This window comes from Malurus melanocephalus, unplaced genomic scaffold (assembly GCF_030028575.1).
Source record: "Malurus melanocephalus ecotype Western Australia unplaced genomic scaffold, MMel_1.1 scaffold_104, whole genome shotgun sequence".
NCBI lineage: Eukaryota > Metazoa > Chordata > Aves > Passeriformes > Maluridae > Malurus > Malurus melanocephalus.
Genome location: NW_026623336.1, coordinates 100,920 through 117,824, shown reverse-complemented (window position 1 = coordinate 117,824; position 16,905 = coordinate 100,920). Strand labels below are relative to the sequence as shown.

The window sequence follows — 16,905 nt, the reverse complement described above, 5'->3', positions numbered from 1 at the left end:
ATTCTCCTTGACACTTTCAGTCACAAGGTGCTGGGTTAATTTACAAAGTGTARTGCCAGGTGTCCATTATTGGATCTKCTAGGGAGTGTTCCTACAAGTGTCTGGACCCCCCAAGAAGGACAGTAGCTGTGGGGTGTGGGGAATAGAACAGACTTTACAGATAGCTGGTTATGGAAACTGAAATACATTTATTTCCACAGTGGAATTTTGTGGATTTCAGTGTTTGGCAACAATAATTCCAGACAAAGATGAGGAGAAATGCATTTTTGCTTATAACAGCTTGAACTCTTTAATACACTGAACATTTGGCTGTGAAAAAKGAACAGATGCTTTGCTCTCTAAGAGATAACGTGTCACAAAGGCATTGATTCTGCTCTTGCTCTCTTTCTCCTTTCCTTCAAACTTGCTGTCTTTGTTCTTTTTTTCAGCCTTGTTTCTCCTATCTTCTAACTCTACCAACATCCAGGAATGAAGGAAAGTAAATCTCTGATACAGTTGTGCTGCAAGTTGCTCTGTGTTCAGCGAAGCGTTGTAGTGATTCTTTTGTGCATGGATGTTCCACATTTAAAACAAACGGAGCTAAATGATAYGGAATTATGTAGAACTATGTACTTTTAGTAACAATACTTTTTCCTGATCCCATATGATTGGATAAACCACTAATAAGATATAGTAATAAGAGTCCTGCTTCTAATGTGCCTATTATAGATGCAATGTGATGGGATAGTGTGAGGTCAGGTCACATCTTTCAAATTGCCCGTGATAGGTGCACTTGTCTTTTGTGCTTCAGTGGGTTGTGTGTGATACAGGAACGGTGTATGTAAATGTAATTCCAGGATTTGGGTCTCAGTCATGATTTATACAGATTCTTCTTCATAGTTTACTAATTCCCAGAGTGAATATGGCAGCAGATAGCTTACCTTACTTCTAAGAATTTGAATTCTTTTTTCTGTGATTCAGTAACTCAGATTTTTCACTGAGTTTGCCTRCTTATGCTGCAGCATATTTCTGTTTTGTCTTCTGATGCTGCAGCATATTTTTAGTAGTGTTATTGCAAAATTACAACTTGCTTACAAATCTCCGAGCAGATATTTATTTRTTTTTGTCTCCAGGGAGGTAAAAGAGCATCTAAATTATGAACACAGAGTGTTTAACAGTGAAGAATTTCTGAAAACAAGGGCAATCGGAGACCAGCCATTCTACAAAAAGGTAAATTCAGTGTGGTGATTATCTGTTATTAATAAATCTGGTTTTTAGGAGTAATGCCAATATCTGGCAATTTAAAGGTAACAAAGTGATGAATCCTATTTGAGAAATAGTGTTTATGGGATAGTGCTTCCAACATGTGCAAGCACTCTTAAGAACAAGCAGACTAAAAKGAAAAATTAAAAGGAATCTATTAGTGTGTCCTCCGGAGAGAAACTAATTGGAAATATTCTGACCAGGACTTCAGATTAATAGTAATAATTAAAATATTTTCAACACTAATTTTTTAATGCTTTATATATGAAATGGTGGCAATTATATGAATTGAAATTTAATATTCATTTAAAACTCAGATGTGCATATTTAAGAAGAGCTTTGAACAGCTGACTMACTTAAATACCAAATAGCAAAGTGGCAGAGTTGCTTTCAAGTGAATCTTAGAGAATAACAGTGTGGAGTAGTTACTAGTGGTGTCTGGAATTATATTAAGAAAACTCAAACCCATTAGAAAGGACGAAAATTTGGAATCTCCTGGATGTACAATTGCTAGCAGAATACGCCACCTACTGGAGGAATACTGRAAAATGGAAATATTAATGCTTTTGGAGATGCTGTTTTACATGCTACGTTGCAAATGGATTAGTAAGAGACATTTGAACATTTATCTTATRAACATATTTCATTGCCTCAAATTCCAGCTTTCACTTCGTTGAAAGCTGTGCAGTGATGAGAGATGGTGGCTTTCCCTCTTTTAAATCACACTTGGCATTTTTTATGGTGTCTTCTATTCTAAAAGTAGCAATTTGACCTTTTAGAAGTTCTTTTTGGATGACACCACAATAATTATCRGAGCCAGGAACAATTTTGGGGGGTGTTGGAAGAAAAGATGATTCACTTGTCTCTTCAGTATTACAGCATAATGTTAATTTAAAGTGCCCTAAACTTCTTATTCTGAACCATAGACAATATTACCAGCTTAGGCAGAAAAGTTTAATATTAAATTTGTAGCTTGTTTTGCTCAGTATTTCTCTTTTTTGTTTGGTTTCATCTCTTGGAGGGAAGTTTGAGATTATTTTTTGGCACTAAGCAAATATCATTGAAGTTCAGAAGGTGAACGGAAACTTAATTASTTTTCTGTTGAAGCATTCAATCTTTTTATTTTTGTGATTGCTAGATTGGAAGGTCTCAGTTTTCCTTATGTAATGGTAATAAAAATGAGCAAAACATGCTAATAAAAATGTAATTTATTTATAAATGATCCACAGTTAACACCTTTGTGCCTCACAGGTTTTAGAGACCTACATGTTTCACTCTTTCCTTAAAGCTCGTCTGAACAGAAAGATGGATGCTTTTGCTCAGCTTGAGTTGAGTACCCAGTCTGAAGAAGACAGGTACTAAGTTTTCTCATTTCTTATTCTGGTTTTGAATCTTCTGTTGGCATCAGTGAAAAAAGAAAAGGTCAATACCTTTTGACTCAGTAGGTATGAGATCAGGCCATCTGTAAATAAGATTATGACTAATTGATAATTTATTTCAAAAGGGTGATATGAACAGGTGGCTGTTGAAATTTTAGATTTAATACTATTATACAAAAAAMCCCTAAACAACCAGTAATTTAGTGCATATGTATACTGAGTTCTGAATCTAGTTATGTGTTATTTTTATTTTCCTCAGGTTAGATTTGATGTTTCTCACCCCGAGAAGGCTGACGATAGAGAAAATGGCTTCCAAGCGAATCAGTGCCGAGCGCAAGGCCAGCCGGCGCATGGTGATGAGCATGCCCAACCTGCAGGACATCAAACTGCCAGAGGGCCCCACCAGGCCCTTTTCGTTTCGAAAAGTAGAAACAGGTCTTGGTAAGGGAAGATTCTGATGAGCAAATACACCTCTGTTGTCTTTTTGGGTGACATCACAGAAAAATTTTCACAGAGACAGTGTCAGATGCTGGGAAGAAATGGTGGGCTTAGCCACTTTGAGCTGGGGCCAGTCTGTGCTTTCCCTTATTTGTGAAATCAGTCTGTAACCTGCTCTAAGTTTTGCTGGACCACGAAAGAGTGAGTGGTCCTAATGGGATTGAYAATGGATAATTGATTCCTGAGTCCTCACCCACTTTATTTCCAGTTCTCTGCTACYTTTAATTTAGGCTTAAGCTTGTTACTATTTAGAAATAACTACATGAGAGGTTTTTTTCCCTTCTTTTCTTTCCTTCTTCAGAATTGATGTTACCTGATCAGGGTATATTCTAATGATAAGGACAATGGACATAGAAATGTATTGGTGTTCTTAGCACATCTGTAATCTTACTTTTTTTTTTAGTAATTGCTTGTTGCTGTGATGGGGATTCTGGTTGTTCTTTGTGATATTGCTGGCTGTGAAGGTATTTATATTTTTACTCCTTATCCTAATCAATGTGGTCTCTTGGTGYTTGTTTCTAGCTGTGATGCCCTCCAAATCCATTGTCAAGTTCAAAATCCCCGAAATTCACTTTCCTCTGATGTTCCAGAGTGTTCACTCCTACTACACAGACTTCTTCAACCACCTCAGCAAAGCTATCAGTACCTTACCCCCCGAGAACTCCGCGTTGCTGGCAAGGTACTTCTACCTCCGGGGCCTTGTTAGCTTGATGCAAGGGAAACTACTAAATGCACTTTCTGACTTTCAGAACCTAGAAAAAACAGACTTAAGAATTTTCCCTACTGATCTTGTAAAAAAAATAGTGGAGACCCTGCCTCGTTCGGAGCGCTTGCAAGCAGACCGCAAACCTGAGCTCAAGAGGCTGATAAGTCGAGTGATGGAAAAACAAAGAGAAGTTCTGAAAATAGATGACCATGTAAAAAATTTTGAATTGCCAAAAACACACATGCAGCTGGAGGATTTTGTGAAGCGAATTCAGGAGTCTGGGATTGTCAGGGATATAGACACTATCCACCGGTTGTTTGATGCCCTGACAGTAGGTGAGTATAAGATTGTTGGGGGTTTTTTTGAGTGTTATTTAGCATTATCTCATGAAAAGGAGAGATTTAATRTTGGTTGGTTTGTCAGTGCCCTGGGAAAGCTTGAGCCCCTTGTGCCTGACCAGTCTGTCAGTGTCCCATTGTGGGAACCCTCCACTGAGCAGCCTCTGGATGGAGGGAGGTTCCACTGACGTGTCCCCCTTGGCAGGGGCACCTGCCAAACAGAGAGATCCTTCCTGGCTGTACTTTACCCACTGCCAGCACCCTTGCAGAACAAACATTAACAGCTTACAGAAGAACACTCTTTATTAGTAAAATTGTCAGAGGTTAAAGTTTTTGACTACAAAAATATGTTTAAAGCAATATATTAATTCACATCAATAAATGGACAAACACTAATCCCCAACAAGAGCCTGCTTGGGATCATGATTCAGCATGCCTAGAGTATGGTTCTTCCCCAGTAGGTAATCCTATGGGGGAGAAGACAGKTTCAGCCTTGTCAGCTGATCCCAGAATTTAGCATGGAGTCTTCCCTAACTTCTCCCCATTTTTAACTCACTTTTGTACTATTCCTTTATGTTTGGTGGAGCTGCAGTGACTTTACTCACACGCCTTACTCAGTGAGGGGTGCTTGTACCTTGGGGTTGAGTGTCTCGGGATTGTGCCTGAGATAACCTTAGGATGGGGACATGTGCCTAGCATGTCTACACTGCACAATAAAAAGGCACAATTTTAAAGTTCCTTTCAAAGCTATCTTCCTTGACAAATCTGAGGAACAGTTTCTCGCATTAATGAGGTTTTACAAATTTTTAGGACAGCAGAAACAAATCGATCCTGAAACATTCAGAGATTTCTACAAYTACTGGAAAGAAACTGAAGCAGAAGCTCAAGAGGTGAATCTGCCACCAGCAGTAATGGAGCATCTAGATAAAAATGAATGTGTCTACAAATTATCYTGCTCAGTTAAAACCAACCGTGGTGTAGGGAAAATAGCTCTGACCCAGAAGCGTTTGTTCCTGTTGACTGAAGGGGGACATCCTGGCTATGTCCCTATTGCTGCTTTCAGGGATATAGAGGTGAGAATCAACTTCTGCCCTCGGTACACCCATGGATATAGGCTGTGTTCCATTCTCCAAAATGACCTGGCTCTCAATGTAAAATTTCAGTAGTGAGACTAGAAAACAGTGCTGAAGTCACTATATGAGTGATTCTGGGGGTTTGAACCAAAATTTTCACATGAAAATAAACAATGGGCTATAACTTCAGAGAAATGTGCAGAGTTCAGCATATGGGATATGGAATGGAGAAGTTTAATAACATGAGCATTAAATGTGCTCATGTGACTCAGTGGGTCAGCTTGTATGCACTGTGGAGCCAAGGCTGTATGATGATGTTTGAATTTATTTTCCTAAACCAGTCTGTACTTAATGGTGTGTATGGACAACTGAAATAATTAGCTGTAATTAGAGAAAGCTGCCCTGTAGGCTGTGCTGAACCTTATCTGTTCTTTTGATACATTTTCCTTGTTTTCTCTTTCTTGTAACTTTCCAGGATGTTAAGAGCACTACCGTAGCTTTCCTTCTTTTGAGAATACCTACTCTGAGGATTAAAACAGTATCTCAAAAAGAAGTCTTTGAAGCCAACCTTAAAACTGAGTGTGATCTCTGGTACCTGATAGTGAAGGAAATGTGGGCTGGAAAGAAAATGGCATACGATCACAAGGTATAACTATGGGAATTTGTAAGTGAATAAGTATGAAATACCTGCTTTCTGTCCCTGTTCTGAATAACTMATGCACTAATCTTAGAATTTCGTGTTTCTTCTCTCCCATGAAGAAAGATTCAGCTTGGAAATTCGTATCCACCCTGTGCCTGCTGTATATTTTCATATGGTTTTGTTTGCACATCCTGTCTCAAGGTTGTGCCAGATCTGAAGTATTCCTGTGGTGAAATAACACTGGCCTCTGGTTCCCTGAGCCAAGACCTGGCTTGGAACATGGGGTGTGGGAGTGGGGTCTGACAGCAAGTGGCATGAATTATGCTGCAGGGCAGCAACAGGCTGCTGCTTGTGCTGAGCACGACGCGTGTTGTGATTTTGAGCATGATGTCTTGTAAGAATAATGATAATAGATAAACTACAGTAAGACTTCTGTCTTTAGGATCCTCAGTATATCCAGCAAGCACTGACRAATGTTCTCCTGATGGATGCTGTGGTTGGTGCCCTACAGTCCTCCAAAAGCATCTATGCAGCCTCTAAACTGTCTTATTTTGACAGGATGAAAAATGAAGGTCAGTCAGAGCAGTGCTACAAAGCCTGCTGRTGTTGCATCATACCCTTCTGCTCTTTCAGTGTATATTCTGTTTTTTGAACTGTTTATGTGTAGAAATACAAAAAGCATGATTGCRTTTTTACAAATATAATTTAATGGTTGTAAGTAAACGATTTAGAGTTTGTTTTCTCTTTTTTTTCCTTTTTTTTTGATAGGCTTGGTTTTGATTTTTGTTCTGTCTCCATGCTTTTGGTTCTGTCTTCATCTGGGATGCTGTGTTTTTGTCTTGGTTTTTTAGACTCCTTGGGTGGTGGGTGTCTCTGCTACCAGAATTCATACAAATGGTGTTTGGGCTCTGCTAGTCAGCTAAGGCTAGAGGGAAAGAAAAGTGAGAAATGTGAATGAATAGTGTTGAGTTGCTATCTCTTAAGAATTGTAGTTCTATTTCAGGCTTAAATGTGCACTTCATAATCTTCTAAAAACCTATTTTAGTGCCCATGATGGTTCCCAAAACAACTTCAGAGACACTAAAGCAYAAGATCAACCCCTCAGCTGGTGAGACATTTCCACAGGCAATAGATGTCTTGCTCTATACTCCAGGTAAGGTGATGTATTGCTCTCTTTAGGTTAGCCCAGCTTTAATTAGCCCATAAAGCACATTATCTTATAACACCTGGTATTATGCCTGCCTGATGTGTTCACATTCTGACATGGATTGGTTGTGTGTTGAATATTAAACCAGAAAAATCATTAAAAAAGAACAGTAATGTTGCATGTTAAGATACTCCAAGGCATAGTTTTCACAGATTTAATTTGCCTTTCTCTGCTTATGTGCCTTATCACAGACTTCAATTCTGTGTAAATGGGCTGATTTCTCATTAAGATTTCTGGCTCACTTACTGAGCAGGATGGGCAGATGGATGATGCTCCCCCACTGATCAATTTTCATTATTATATTTTTATTTTTCAGTAGAGTGATGTGGGGGTGCTTGGCTAAACCACASTGCAAGGAATAGCGTGGAGGGTGTTGGACTGAGTGGTACTTTTCTTTCCTCATAGTATGAGGCTTCTAAGAGAAACTGTAATGGAGCAGATGAGAGTGAGTGAATTTATTAGTTGTATTTCATAGGGCTTAAAAGCCTTCCTGCAATCCCAGTGAGCTCAGCTCTTAGTCATCAATGAAGCAGATTATCTCTGAATATATTTGGAGTGTAAGATTAAATCACTRGGTGAACTCAACAAATAGAGGAGAATGAGCACAAATTCATTGTGAGAACTGTGTTGGTCAGTAACTGATGATGTGAACTGCAGAACACAGATGCATTTCACTACAAACCTACTCTGCCTGATAATGGATTTCCCACAGATTTCCAGAAGTGGTTTGTTTCCTTCTACCTCTCTCATCTTCTCTGCTGTATTTCTAGGGCATCTTGACCCTTCAGAAAGACTGGACAATGCTCATCCAAAACTCTGGTGTGCTCTAAATGAGGGGAAGGTGGTGGTCTTTGATGCCTCTACCTGGTCTATGCAACAACACTGCTTCAAAATGGGCTGCTCTAAACTGGTAAGACTGGCACAGGATCACAGTTCCTGCTTTAACTGGGTCATTTTGTTGCTGTAGCCTGTCTGATGTTGAATCACATTGTTCCTTAAAAGTTCCTGRGTTGTTTGAGCTACAGTTAACTTGGAAAAAAATTGAGATTTTTGAGAAAAGGGGAAAGGAGACTAAATGGATTAATATAAAACAAGTCAACTGGTGAGAACTGATGGATTGGATTGGGGAGGGCCTGATGGGTAAGTGGGGCAGAGTTGAAAAAGTTGAGGAGAAAGAACAAAATAATTAACCCAAAGAGAAGATGAGAAGGGGAATCTTAGGATCAGATAAAAATTCACCCATGCTGAAGAACTGGAAATTGGGAAAAGGTGTAAAGAAACCAGGTAGATGCTATTGAAAGAGCTCTAAAAGCAGGTGAAAGAGAGTTGCTTGTGAAAGACCACCTGAAAGAGTAATTCTATGAAAGGGGAATCTGGACCAGGAGTGCAGCCTGAGTGAATAACACACAGTAGAGAGAAACACAGGAAAAGGGATTGGACATGTCACTTGTGTGAAAGACAAGAGAGATCACTATGGATGAGTGTGGGAATGAGTCTAAAAGGGAGGGGTGAAGTTGATGGTGCAGAGCTGGGTGGAGGAAAGATGGAATTCCAGAAGAGTCAGATACTGACCTAAAAGAAGACAAAAAGGTTGGCAACTGATGGGACTCTGGAGAGAGATAAATGAAGAGTGTGTGATGGAGGGGAATGGCATTCCAGGGACAGTAGAGGGGACAGGTATTTTCTTAGATACTGCTTTAGCTGAAGTAGGAAGTGTGGATTTAATGGACAATTAGGTTGGCTTCCAGTCCAGAGGATGGCACACTAACTTCTGTGGTTCCCCAGATGCCCTCTGTAACTTTTAGTTGTTTGGGCCAGGAAACACATCTTTTGAGTCAGTCCCTAAGGTAAATTATTAATCCTCTTTACTGAAGGATAAACTTTGCAAAGATCTGTCCTCCCATTATTTATAGAGCAGAGCAAAGGATGGAAAACTGGAGAGCCAAGTCTTCATCTCCTACAGTGACCACCAGCAAACTGTAGCATCTGAATTCAGCATTTTTCATGTTAGACTGAAGAGTTTGTTTTTTTTTCTAGTCTTTATTTAACTGTGCTTTTCCTCCCCAGACTTGTATGGTCATGGTGGAACAGAGTCAAGTGTGGACTGGTTCTCAGGACTCCATTATTTATATAATYAACACCCACAGTATGTCTTGTAATAAACAACTGAATGATCATCGCTCTGACATTACAGACATTGTTGTGGAGAAGAAGAATGGAACACCCAGGTAGATATAATYTGATTTTCCTAGATGTTGCAAGAATTTATTATTTTTAATGGGAGGGTTCATCCTGATGATACAGTGTTCATTTAGCTCATTTTTGTAGCTCCCATGTTGTGTATGGTCAGCTAAGAATTTCCTTTTTAAATAAAGAGCACTGTGTAGTGTGGAACAAAGAAGGTCAAGGAGTGCTCTTTTGAATGAGGATGAGAACAGCCAGGAATTGRCAGCATCCAGTGAAGAGTTGATACAGATGCAGTTTAAAGACCATTTTTGCTTTGAGAACGTCATCGACTAAATGTTTACAGACAGCTTCTGGATTTTTCCTGCATGTTTGTMAAGGAAATAATACATTTATTGTTCTGTTCAGGCAAAATGCTTTTGATCTTTTGGTAGCATTGGGAAGAGTGTTGGCTGAAGGTCTTAACCTGCTGACTTCCCATGGGAAAGGCAACTCCAAGGTCAATAGGTCTGCAGTGGTGCAGCAGGTGTAACTGGGTTTCAGGAAGAATTTGTTTAAGTGTTGGAACCTTCTGAAAAAGGTTTTCTCATTCTAAGCCAACAAATGTWAAAGGTAAAAAGAAAAGGGATAGTATAATTTGTTTTCTCAGGTGCAGTAACAAAGAAAAACAGTTTTGAGATGTTTTTGTTCTACCTCTAGAGAAAATCCATCAGGCAACGTTGTTCAGAAGAGTTACAGGGAATGTTTTGTTGTGCTCTACTCCTCATGCATGATGTAACATGTGCTCTCATTCACTGAGGGCTCTGAGTTAGCCTGCAGCATTTTCAGTGATAGTTTGTAAAGGATAATCTTGAAAATAACTTAAAAATGAACATKAATTTGGCTCACTGTAAAATTGGTTATTTTGCAAGTAAGTCTCTTCTGTGTGTGCACTCTTTTCTGAACATGAATGTATGCTATACTGTTACTGTTTTTTTTAATCTGTGCCAACAGTGAAGCCTATTCCAGCAGTTTGGATGGAACAGTGATTGCTTGGAACATCAGCACTCTGAAAGTCAACCGCACCTTTCAGCTGCCCTACAAAAATCTCACCTCTATGAAGCTTCATAATGACCAACTGTGGTGCTGTAAGTCCATTCCCCAAATAAGAATAATTTAAAAAATCTTCTTCACGTAAAGAAACAAGGCAGTTGTTAGATGCATTTGTTTTATTTTGCTTTTTTCCTCCATGTTTTGTAGAGATGGAAGGAGACACCTCTGTAATTAACTCTCTATCTTTAATATTGAAGGTACCAGGAGTTGCATTCTTGTAGTGTCAACTCATGAGTTTCTACTGCAGATGAAAATTGAGCATCACCTGAAGGATGTGTGTTCCTCTTTCCTTGGCTTCCAGCTCTTTCCTGAGGTATTGCCCTTACTCTGTTGATAGTTTGAAGGAGGCAGGGCCATGTGGCATTACAAGCTGTGGTTCTTGTGATCCATTTCCTGTCAGCAATGCTCAAATGTATCTTCCTGTGYTTTAGAGAGATGAAGTGTGGGCGTCTTACTCAGGGAGTAGTGACCTGTACATCTGGAACACCAAAGACCTTTCAAGTACACCTCAAAAGATTCATCTTCAGGATTGCTCTGAGATCACTTGCATGATAAGAGTTAAAAATCAGGTGAGAGACCTTTGGGGCTGGTTTTGCCTCTTGTGGATTTCTTTATTGAAGTTTTGTTTGCAGCTCTCACGGGCTGTCATTGCTTCCTCACTGGTGCATAGGTACTGGTTTGGAATGATGATTCCTCTTTGAAATCAAAAAAGCTAAGGACTGCCCAACACAACTGACTGCTGTAGCTGTACCCCAAAATGCATGGCAAGCCAAACCCCTAATCAGTAATTAAATGTGTGGTGACATTTATTAGCTATTGACATTTCCAGAGAACTTACAAGCTGAAAGTTTAGGTCCTTTGATATTTTATCTCAGGGCTCCTCAGAYTAAGCCTTGAAAAAAGGTTACCAGACAAACAATAAATGCCAATTAATTGGCCTGTTTTTGCAGATGACCTTTTCTTTGATTAGTTGCCACATTTCTAATTCAGGACAGACCAAAGGAGCCAATGGATTCCTACCATGGCATCCTGTGTCTATGCCACTGCTGGCCTCTATGTACCTGCTTTTATTGGTAAAAATAAAAGCAGTGCAAATAAAACAAAAGCTGTGCAAATGACTGTAGTTGTGCTACCACAGGGGCCCATTCTGGGTTACTTTTCAAATAAATAGCTAATGTATATCTGTTGGGAGGGCAACTTTAGGAATTTTTTCTCAGATTTTCCTTCCTTCCTTTCTCAAAAATGATTAGGTTTTTTTAGTGGAATAGGGAAGTTTTCTCTGTGTTCAGCCTCCAGTTAGACTTTTGTACTAAAATGGAAAATCATTTTAGGATATTCTTCCCCAACGCAGAGTTTGATATATTTAACTTCTGTTTCAAGGGAGGTTGAGGATTGTTTGAAACCCCCAAGGCATTAAGCTCTTTTTTGTTCTGCTGAAGAACTTTGTTCCTTGCTCTTCTCTTCTTTAAATAATTTATGAATAAGTTAAACAATTTGGAGCCCAGTATTGACCCTTGGGGGACACCACTAGTGACAGGCTCCAGCCAGACTCTGCCAGCACTCACATCCCTGTGCTCTCTCACTCCTCTTCACATCAGGGCAGTTATGGGCAGTGAACTTGCAGCCTGCTAAAGGCTGACAACATTGGGAGGGCTGCAAGTTACAGGCTTAATGAAAGTGCTGTAATTAAAACCAAGCCATGTTTTTCTTTAAGAAACTGAAGAGAAACCCAGCTGCACACTGTATCTATCTAAAATAGAATGTATTCTGTCTGGCACCTCAGCCTATTTATTTTATAACCCATTTTTGACCCACTCTCTGTGGCTCTGATTTCATTTTGAACTTGCTGGTGCCACAGTTCCCTGGAGAGCAGCAGGTTCATGAATTTCACTGCCAGCCYTGTACAGGGAAGTACTTCTCAGTGAAACTGAAATATTACTGGTTCCCACATGTCCCTGACTTCCCTAATTTCAGGGCAGAACTGTGGTTCTACATTCAGCTTATCTGCACTTCTGTTCATTTGTAAACCTTTTGTAAAGGCTCCTTAGCTGCCTTGTCTCCAGCCTAAGGTGTCTTGGCTTTTCCATCTTCCTTGTAAGGGTGATGAGGCCCTGGCACAGATTGCCCAGAGAACCTGTGGCTGCCCCATCCCATTCAAGACCAGGTTGGACAGGGCTCTGAGCATCCTGGTCTCATGGAAGCTGTCCCTTCCCATGGCAGGGGCTTGAAATGAGGTCTTTAAAGTCCCTTTCAAYTCAAACCATTCTCTGATCTTTGCTCATATGACACCTGTTGCTTTCTTTTGGCAGTTTTAGTTGCTCTTCCCTGCATTTTCTTTGCTCTTGCAGTGCAAGGGCACACTGTCCCTCACACAGGGTTTAGGGAGAGCAGCCCTGGTGCTGGCACSATCAGCAGCTGAACATTCCAGCATGGAGCACGGGGTGGGATTTCCTGWACTGAGGGAACCATAGGGGAGCAGAGACACTCACCAGGAGCCCTGAGCTCATGCCACAGCAGCTTAGGAGGCCTGGAGGGGCCAGGAGCAACAGTGATGAGGAAATTTTCAGTATTTTCCAGCCAAGCATAGAGAACCCTCACTGTACCAATGTGCCACATGAACCTCCTCAACTGTGTCCTGGACTGATAGTGAAAATGTAAAATGGTGAAAATGACCGTGGGTTTATTTTATTCCCTCAGCTGTGGGTTGGCAGCAGTGGAAGGCAGCAAGGCAACAGCAARGGGAAGATCTACGTGCTCAGTACTGAGAGGAAGAGTGTGGAGAAGGAGCTGTTTGGCCACACTGATGCGGTGAAGGCGCTGTGCTCAGCGGAGGACAGGTACGTCCTCAGYGGCTCTGGGAAGGAAGAAGGGAAGATTGCCATTTGGAAGGCTGGATAGTGAAGCTATTCCAAGTGTGTCTGCCTCTTCTGGGAAAAGGCAAAGATGTTGGGCTGTGTTTACTTCAGCATTTTGCATCTATTTCAACCACCTGTCAGTGTTACTGTCTTGTATTTATTGGGTTTCCATCCCTGCGTTGTTGTAGAAAATGGAAATCGAAGTGAATCTCCCTCACACCTTGTCCTGCTCAGGCACATTTGGTAAAGGAACAGAAATGGGAGAAGACAGGTSACTGTCAGCTGGCCATGAGGTGGTGTGGAGGGTTGGAGTTACCTGGCTGCTTGGAGCAGCTCATGCTGGGAACACCAGACCCAGTAACACCAGCTCAGTAATTCCATGGGAACTCTCTCTTGGTGAGAGCAGTGCCAGGTTGCTTAAAAATAGGATTTGATGATGTCTTTACAGATGGTAATAGGTGAAAAAGGGCATTGAAAGGAAAAAACCAAATACACTTGGACTTAAGGAGTTGTCTCTGTGATCATCTTTCTGAGCTCAGAGCTGTAAGTGGGCAGTGTCCCTTAGCCTTTGTGGGATTTCTGGAGCTGSTTTGTTTAAAATGTAGGCAGAGACAGCACTGAAAGCTCCTCCAGCTGAAACAAGGGATTTTCAATGAATGTTTTCTTTTTTAAACTTGTTTTTTCTTTAAAAACAATGYACAGCACTTGGCATTTGGAACAGTTTGTGAAACTGATTATTTTTTATCTGGAGCATTAATTTATTTAATTCCTGTATATATTATACTTGCTTTTGAAGCACCTTCAGTCCCTGTGCAAGCCAACCTCTTCCCCTCCTCCCTGCAGTTCCTGTTTCTGCAATCAGAGGAACTGCTGTTATTTTGGGTAGAACCTGCTTCATTTTTAAGTTCTGCACACTCCTGAAACTTCTTGATCCCTGGAATGTGCACCATGGGATCTCCAGAGCAGCATTCTCTGACTGGTGCATGATGCACAGTGGGTTTTGCACTGGTGACATTTATCTGCATGTAAAACAATAAATCCATGCAGAACAGTTTTACTTGCATCAGTGCAGAGTGGAAAACAGGGTCTAAAAGACTGTAAATAGAAGGTTAAAATGGGCCACTACTTTTCTTAATAAATATRAACTGTGTAGGGCTAAATAGAAGGGTATAAACAACTGAAAAATATTATAACAGAAAATACTATGACTAGAAATGTTATGACTGTAATATTTATGCTGATAAAAGTTTTATCATACTATGGTAACAGAAATTTTACTTTTTTAGCTTTTGTATCAATTTAAGAATATTAAACACTATATTGATACTCTGGCCTCTGTACTTTGTTCCTTTTCCTGGGTAACTCGTGATACTCAGTAGTGATGATTTTAGCATTCACTTGCATCCTCTGTGTGCTGTAAAGAATAATTGCCTGGGTTTTTTTTCTCTGCATGTTCTCCTTCCTGGAGCAGCTTCTGCTGTAACATGTCCCCTTTTGAGCCCCACATTTGTGACTCAGGTTCCTTCTTTCCTCCCCTGGTTTGTTGGTGCTGCTTGGGGTGAGTTACAGGAATTATTTACTGAATTSAGAGACACACAAGGGTTCATAATGAACTTCCCCTGGCTGCAGAGGTGAACCAGCTGCACCATCCTGCTGCCCAGCTATTGCWGCTTTCATTGATTTTTCATTCCTGGCAGACTTTTAAAACCTGGTTTTGTCTTCTCAGCTGGTGCTCACTGACCAGCTCAGCTTTGCTCCAGGATTTCAGCTKTGGGAATGAGCCTGCAGTCCCAGCACTGTGAGATTCTGTTCACTTCTCAGTAGAGTTTCAGGTACTTCCCTTGGGCCCCTTGTTGGTGGGAAGGCACAGGGGAAGGACCCCCTGATGCCCAATGCCCCTCAGAGCTCCTCTTAGCCCAGCTGACAGCTCACAGCCTGCCAGATGAAGCTGACTCTGTGACACTGTCACCCAGCAAAGGGACAAAGTCCTCCCGAGCAGGAGCTGTCCCTGCCAGGAGAAGAGAGTCTGAATGACCAGTCTGAGCACACCCCATTCCTCTCCAGCCCTAAGGCCACGCTGCTGTTGGGGTTGGTCAGCCTCTGTCAGAGCCTCCAGGTTCTTCAATCCAGMTTTGTGCTGCCATCCCCTTCTCTTCTCCTCGGGGAAATGTTGCCCATTTCTTTGAAGCCTCAGGGCCAATGTTTTTTCAGCTCCTTTTTGCTGTTGATTTTTTTTCAATTGGTCTCCCAGCCTGAAAATCCTGAAGGGAGTGGAGGAACCTGCCAGGAGCCCACGATGCTCTTGGTCCTGTGGTTCAGTTATCRGAAGTGCTGCTGYGTGGAGYAGGGAGTTGGACTYGATGRTCCACATGGGTTACTTCCAACTGGAGCTGTTCTGTGATTCTTTGATTAAACCAAGGGATGGCAGTGTCTGCTTCCAGAAATAACAGTTTGGAGAGATGGGAGCTGCTTGCTAATTCAGGCTGTTGTGTGCTGGCTGTGATCTCCCTGGCAGGGCCATGCAGGGAGGGAGGAAGCAGCCCCTTCCTCTGCCTCCCAGCCCATGCTCACAGGCTGCTGGGGGTCTGCTCATGGGACCAGGCCCCGTTTTCCTTCTGTTGAATCCTTTTGGAGGCAAAGGAGCTAAACCCCATTCTGACCCCCTGATGTGCATTYCTTACCTGTCTGCATCCATTTCATCTGCCACTGGAACCTGCAGGATTCCTCCTGGCATCCTCCTCCCCTCTCCACGGTGAATTCCCTGGTGTTTTGGCACAGGTCCCCTGTAAGCAGTGGGTGACATTGTGTCACCCCAGCACAGGGACAGTGCTGCACAAATGCTCRAAATGCTGCCACCAGTCACCCTTGTCCCCAGGATTTGTGCCACTGTCCTGCTGGAATGCCCCTCTGGCCCTGCTAGCCCCTTTTTGGGTTCTGAAAGGCTGCCCAGCCCATGGGACCCCAGTGTGAGGGGGTGTGGGATGTCACCTGGAAGAGGGTGAAATCCCACAGGTTCATCCCCTGTCCCCAGTGAGCTCAGTGTGCTGTGTCACACAGCCAGGCTGGCACTGCTGGGGRTCTTGGCTGGTGATGGACATGGGGACAATATGCCACACCCCAGGATGGGAGACACCCTGGCTGCTGCAAAGGCTGGAGAAGGCAGGGACTGACCTTAATCCTGCCCTTGCTTTGGGTTCTCCTCAAGGAAGGATGAGCCCAAGACTCTGCTGGGCAGAGTGGGGCCAGGAGGGGAGGTTCTTGCCCTCAGTACTTGCTCCCATACTTCATAGTAGCTACTTGGGATTAACTCTATCCCACCCAAACCCAGCACAGCCCCTCTCTGGGTGTCCTGTAGGTTTTTGGAGAGGATCCTGCCCTGTGAGGCAGGTCCACATTCTCTGTGCTGGTGAAAAGCAACTGCATAGGCCGGGACTGATGTCCAACTGACTGTTTTATGTTTTCATTTCTTCCTTAACCCCATGTCCAGGGAAAAGTGTGTGGATGAGCGGTGTTCAGTCAAAAGGGGAAATAGCTCAAGTGCCAGAGCACTCACTTAGCATGTGACCAGGTAGTGGGATTGGTGGCTGCATTGCTCAGTGTTTTTAGGGTACTGTCCTTGGGCGATGACCCAGTTAGCACCAGGGGAAGTTTACATTGGGTATTATGAAGAATTTCTCATGGAARGGGTTGT

The 16,905-nt window shown here is 42.0% G+C and overlaps 1 protein-coding gene across 1 annotated transcript in view; it reads left to right on the top strand.

Moving 5' to 3' along the window:
- Positions 1-13,566, top strand: part of DENND3 (DENN domain containing 3) — a 30,176-nt gene extending 16,610 nt beyond the window's left edge. Inside the window, exons 10-23 of the mRNA XM_057369156.1 lie at positions 1,113-1,209; positions 2,494-2,597; positions 2,881-3,062; positions 3,642-4,160; positions 4,974-5,236; positions 5,712-5,882; positions 6,319-6,448; positions 6,922-7,029; positions 7,854-7,993; positions 9,151-9,311; positions 10,261-10,394; positions 10,557-10,672; positions 10,791-10,928; positions 13,057-13,566. Of these exons, the coding sequence (XP_057225139.1) occupies positions 1,113-1,209; positions 2,494-2,597; positions 2,881-3,062; positions 3,642-4,160; positions 4,974-5,236; positions 5,712-5,882; positions 6,319-6,448; positions 6,922-7,029; positions 7,854-7,993; positions 9,151-9,311; positions 10,261-10,394; positions 10,557-10,672; positions 10,791-10,928; positions 13,057-13,257 (2,464 nt within the window). The 3' untranslated portion in view covers positions 13,258-13,566. The remainder of the gene's footprint in view (positions 1-1,112; positions 1,210-2,493; positions 2,598-2,880; positions 3,063-3,641; positions 4,161-4,973; positions 5,237-5,711; positions 5,883-6,318; positions 6,449-6,921; positions 7,030-7,853; positions 7,994-9,150; positions 9,312-10,260; positions 10,395-10,556; positions 10,673-10,790; positions 10,929-13,056) is intronic.
- Positions 13,567-16,905: the final 3,339 nt, after the last annotated feature.